The sequence below is a fragment of the Mixophyes fleayi genome, chromosome 4 (genome assembly GCF_038048845.1).
Source record: "Mixophyes fleayi isolate aMixFle1 chromosome 4, aMixFle1.hap1, whole genome shotgun sequence".
Lineage (NCBI taxonomy): Eukaryota > Metazoa > Chordata > Amphibia > Anura > Limnodynastidae > Mixophyes > Mixophyes fleayi.
In genome coordinates this window covers 255,376,352-255,382,351 of record NC_134405.1, presented here as the reverse complement: position 1 = coordinate 255,382,351, position 6,000 = coordinate 255,376,352, and the positions used below count along the sequence as shown (strand labels likewise).

General features: G+C 35.8%; 1 protein-coding gene across 4 annotated transcripts in view; it reads right to left on the bottom strand.

Annotated features, from left to right (window-relative positions):
• The window catches only part of PPP2R2B (protein phosphatase 2 regulatory subunit Bbeta), a 286,470-nt gene that overhangs the window by 228,699 nt on the left and 51,771 nt on the right, over positions 1 to 6,000 (bottom strand). Inside the window, exon 1 of one of the 4 annotated variants that reach the window (XM_075209658.1) lies at positions 5,314 to 5,613. The exons of 2 other annotated variants lie outside the window; for them this stretch is intronic. In XM_075209658.1, coding sequence (XP_075065759.1) covers positions 5,314 to 5,419 — 106 coding nt within the window. In that variant the 5' untranslated portion in view covers positions 5,420 to 5,613. Of the gene's footprint in view, positions 1 to 5,313; positions 5,614 to 6,000 lie in introns of those variants that run through there. One more of the 4 variants, XM_075209657.1, reaches the window with a different exon arrangement.

The following is a 6,000-nucleotide window of genomic DNA, read 5'->3' as shown; positions in this document are numbered from 1 at the left end:
TATAAAAAAAAAAAAAATCATCTGGAAAGCATGTGAACAAGTGAGTCCCTGCGTCAAAAAAACTTTACAAGCCACTTTTTATAGCAAGCTAAAAAGCATATATCCTGTTCTGAATATATGTAAAATAATTAACCAGGCAAGCCAAAGCGCTGGTGGAGTCGATATTTCGACAGGAAAATTAGTATGTTTAAAACAGCAAGCAGATGTGCTTTTCTTTGATTTATCCATAACCATAAATACTTTTTTCACATTGGGAGCCAATATATTATACGTTACTGTTAACTCTCATTTCAAATAGACACATGGGAACAGGATTGGTCTGTGTGTCTACGAGATGGTTATGCGATTAGAATAAATTATCTTTATGTACAGGAAACCATTTGAGACATACAACTCCTCTGATTTAGGAGTATGTAATTGCAGGGAGTGCGACAAAGTAAAGGCAAATGTATGGTGAGATAAGAGAATGAGGAATGTATTCAGATGGTTGCAGTTCATGGTATGCTGTACTAGAAGGGGAATGTTACAAGAATGGTCAAAAGTATAGTGATCAATAGACCACTAAAAGGATCACATTATTCGGACTTAAGGTTTTGAAGTCCAAACAACTGACAGACCCTATATACAGCTTTACTAGGGTCTGTATAATTAATGTTTGGTCTAGTCTGACTGTAGTGTTATGCAGAATAAGATGAATCTAAATATCATACAAGGTGACATACTACGTGTTCTGTCCTGAAGATACGGTGCCTACCCTACAAGTCTTTTTTCCAGTTTATGAATTCCTTCCCACAAACTACTTTCAGAAAAAAAATTACAAGAGCAAGGACTATAATCAACATAAATTAGGATTGTTCCATTTCCAGTCCCATATTCAAGCTTTAATAAAAGTTCTTTGTCATCTTGGCAGCTGTGATTTGCATGGTGACATTGTACAATATTAAATACATTATATTTATGCATGGGACAGATTTTAAATATTTGCTTATTTTTCTCTGTGCATTCACACATACATAGCTATGAGGCAAACATGAGACCATGAGACTCTGAGTCAGTGGTAGCTCACTATTGTTATTTGTTTCCTAGAAAAGGCTTTGTCTATTCCCAGGAGTCTAACAAGATTAATGTATAAACCTTTGCAGAGGAAAGTCATTTTAAGTCAGCTTTAGCAGAGGAGGCCTCATGTCTTGTAAAACCCATCCTCACAATGAACAGATACCAGTGTGTTTCTCTTCTCCACATACAAGAAAACAGTTTCAGGAACACTAAAAATATAGTTTTTTCACATCTACTAGTATTGTTGGATGTCTGAAGCATTGCTACAAATATTCAGCCTATGGACATTAGTCTTGGGTCAGATTTCATTATTGGGAATGTAGGAAACAAAGGTGGCAGCTACAGCAGTGTGCTCTTTCCAGAAAAGTGTTCTTACAAAAATAGACACTTGACTCTCAATCTAAAAGGGAGGGCAGGGGAAAAACAAAAATCACATCTCCGCTTCGATATAATCTAGAGTTAGGTTATCAGCACAGTCCCATTGAACTGAAGAAAAAAAAAACAAAGTTACAGCTGGAACCCACTAGGTTAAAAAACAGTACCACTATTAGAATAGCGTTTCCAGGCATAGCCAAATTACATTTTCTGCCCAAAGCCTCTCTTCCCATATTCCACCACCTATCTACATTGAACCACTGACCTAAAGCTCTGCTTTATACATAAAATAAATGAATGTATTCCATCAATAAATGATCACACACTTATGCCTGAAATCATACATAAGAAAATGGGATCGTGCGATATAAGAAGGGTTCAGGTTGCTACCTGTGACATTCCACATTCTTAATCCTGGCTTGCCTAATGACCTTGGGAAATCATTATTTTTCTATTTCAGGTGCTTATCTGAATTTGAGATAAGATTCAAGTAATTGGAAATCACCATTTCCCATTAACATTAGATTTCTATCAGTGTCCTTATTGTAGGGACAGCATTTCTGGAGCTTAAAATTGCCAATGACAGAGGACAATAGCCCATATAAGCTCAGTTTGAGAGGATAGATATTATAATACCTATTTATAATATTTGTCAATATAAGATCACTTTTTATACCCAATCAGCTTACATTTTAGGTGCTTTGGTCTTCAATAGAAGTAACCATCTGTAAGTGTGTTTGCACCTTTTCTACAGTGACTAATACAACCTGGTATGCGCGTAACAGGGTGAAATGTACAGCAGAAAAATGTTCATCCTCCTCCAAAACTGGCAGTGTTAGTGAAGAGTCCAGCAATGGGAATAAGAACACATTGTATTTGTGAGACATTATGTAAAACTATTTTGCCCTCATGAAAGCATCTAGAAACAGAGTAGTGGCACATATTAACATGAAAAATATATATCAGAGGAAGCCACACAGAATTGTGTGCAAGTCCTGAAAGCAAAATCAAAAAAACTATTATACAAATGAAACAGAATTGCAAATATTTCTTAAGAGAAAAAAAAACAAAAAAAAACACGTTTGGACATGATTATAGTGTTTTGTTCTGTTGCTTATACTCTTTAGCTGTAAAGAGTAAGACAAATGCAACTTGCCTTGTGAAAATAAATGTAATGAAAACCCAAGAACACAAAATATTAAACGTATAGTGCACAATACAGTCCATATTTGAGAAGTCCAAATCCATATTAGTAATGACCTACAATGTCAAGAGTGCAGCTCCTCAGGAAAGGCCTACAACACGACAGAAGAAGGACGACGCACAACTGGACCACTTACACAAGACAAATGGTTTATCAAGCTGCTGCTCCTTAATTTACGAGGCTAATTCCCTTATAAAACAGTCTTTTGTAGCGCTGCCTGTTCAGGAAGAATGGTCTTGCCTAGAAGCTAATGGCATGAGCTCTTCACCTGACTTTATCATCCAGTCTAACCATTTGCACAGACCAGAAATAAACCAGTGCTCAAAATAAGAGTAATTAACACCTAAAAGGTAAGCTACCTAAAGGTAAGGGTCCTAAGATATGAGTTAGAAAGAATGGAAATTCTTTCTAACTCATATCTTAGGACCCTTACCTTTAGGTAGCAGTAAAATACTACAAATCATAGACCTGGACTTTCATGTTTATTTTCAACCCACCTCTCCTCATTTATAGCTGAACATACATTTAGCTAAAGAATTTGAGGTAACCAATTGGGATAAAGAGGTCATACAATCATGTTCCAGGCAAGGAAGATCTATATACTGTATTTAGGACATAAATTAACTTGGTAAATGCTTTCAATAAATGGGTCAAGCTGCTGCTTGGCTTGAGCATCAGGACACACATGGGTTACCAAACTGACCAATTTGTCAATTCGGCAATCAAGCCGACTCACATTGGGACAGTCAGTAGATGACTGCCCACAAAGGACATCCATCATCCACATTGTGGTAGTTTTAAGACAACACACGCAGCGATATTGAGACGGCTTGCCAAAAACACATCATGTGTGGCCAGAATTAGAATTACTATAACAGAAATCTTCTCTTGCAAAAATACAGGTTCATCAAAACAAAAAACATAGTATATACATACAAAATATGTTGTTCTAATGAATAAAAGTGGAACAATTCTAAGTAATTTTACATAAACTAAAATTTTTTTTATCAAACACAAGCCTCCACATTTCTCTACACCAAAACAAAAAACACCGGTTAAAACTAGCATTTCCTCCAATACCTGGTAAATAGTAACATCTTCAATTCAGCACAGATAGGGCTGAGACATACAGTGCTTTCCAGATAAGAGGTGATGCATTCACACAAAAGAGAACAGGAACTCTTCTCCCATCACATGGGAGTGCTTACAAGGGGAGGGGCATCTCGTGAGCGCAAGCTAGCCCACCTGACAAGGGATGATTGGTCACGGAGCAATGTGACCGCTATGAACCCTTGTGTATTTGTGGCAACACTCATGTTCATTCCAATGGCATATGTAGAACAGATGGAGTATTTCTATAGATAATCTAGAATAGCAATATTTATAAATTCAAGACATAGAGTTAAAATGCTTCTATCGCATTTGCAGTCCAAATTTCTATCCTCAATGGATATACATGACGAATATTTTAGATCAAAAACACTGAGCTGTCATCTGTTTCAGTGCATCAAAAAAGTAGTAAAAATACTGAGATATATTTACATTTCTAAGTACATAATACTTCTGCTGACTACTTTCATCCTGAACATATGCTTCATAAAATGCCCAAAGGATCAATGCTGCAAGAGATGAGCATCTGTGAAGCAGTCAAAATAATTTCAAGCAAGGAAATATTATACATAGATTAGCACTAAATTAGAGATAAATTAGAGGGACATCAATACCATCACATACAAAAATGGAGCATTGCAAGGTGAACATTTCAGATATACCTGAAAGAAACACACACGCCATAAGTGTTTGCCTGTCTACCTCATTGTAAGTGATAAATGGTAGTAGGTCATTGTTTGCAACTTTTCTTTTTTAACCAAAAGTCAAGTCAAGAAGAATAAATACGGTCATTGAAAAAATGTTCAATATGCTACACAGCATATTTAGTGCAACACTGATCTGTAGGTACCAAAATTGATGGTGATCAATATTGCAAAAACCTGTGGATGTGTCATCTAATAATGTACTGAACCTACCTGAGTTATGGTACCTGACTTTCCTGGTGATTTGGTTGTGCACCTGTCATTTACTTAAAAATATCTCCTTCCAAGGTACAGATGTTATGTGAGACACAGAGTAACTTGGTACAGGCCACACCAAGCCCACTCAGGTGCAGCATATTCACTTTCACAACACGTTACTATATAACACATAGCATGTTACTTATTAGGGGGAAAATAATAAATCAAAATAGGATATACTTTAACTAAAAGTCCTATATTAGGACAGAAAGCTCATGATGCTCACACACATGCTTATTAAGATACCATTCATGACATTAATTGACTACACCTCCTCTTTAGTATGGTATAATTTAATCAGATTAACCCTCTTGACAAGCAGTTCTAGAAACAGTACTAATCTAACATATTAAGTACCTAAGTAATTGCACAATAAAAAAAAACAAAACCTTGTTTTTCAATGGAGTGATATAGGACTTTTAGTTAAAGTATACACTATTTTGATTTATTATTTTCCCCCTATATGTAAAATGTATTATATAGTAACATGTTGTGAAAGTGAATATGCTGCACCTGAGTGGACTTGGTGATAGTAGTGATAGTTCTTAAATGAGAAAACCATGAGCAACAACACTGAAATCCATTGACAACACAGTCCCCGTTTACCTGTAGAGTACTGAAACATTTTTTTCTTTTTCCTGAGAGTGAGGGTTCCATTGTAATCGTGGACATCTTCAGTCACAATGAAAATGCCGCGCAGTTCTGGAATCATTATACTGTACTACACCAAGTGGCTTTTGCAAAGTAAGGAAGTGTTCTCTAAAGAGCTGCTTATGTTGTATCAAGAAGCCTTCATGTTGATAGTAAAATAAAAAACCGTGTATTCTAAAAACAAAATGCTTTGTAGTATTTCTTTTACTATTGCTACACAATCTGCTCTATAATTACAAGATGGACCTACAACTACAAACATGCAGTAACACAACAGACTAGCATTATCCTAGCTTGCTCAGGTGGCTAAAGCTGAATAACTGAGCTTCATTTGAATGCACCTGTGTTCAGGATAGGGGTCAACTAAAACCTGGAGTATTAGCTCTACTAAGGACTGGATTTAAATAAAGAATACTCACATTTTTGGGGATTGATAGTGTTGTCTTAAACTTTTATTAATTGTGATATGGTTGGAAAAGTGTTATTTACACAGTTCAAATGCAAATCTGAGAACAATAGTAGTAATTACATAATTTTACAATGACTGGGTCATTTTTCCTCATCCTGCAGATACTAGTTTGAAATGGATTTTTATTTCTTAACCATAATAAAGGAAATTCCAAAAGCCTATTCATGTGGGGT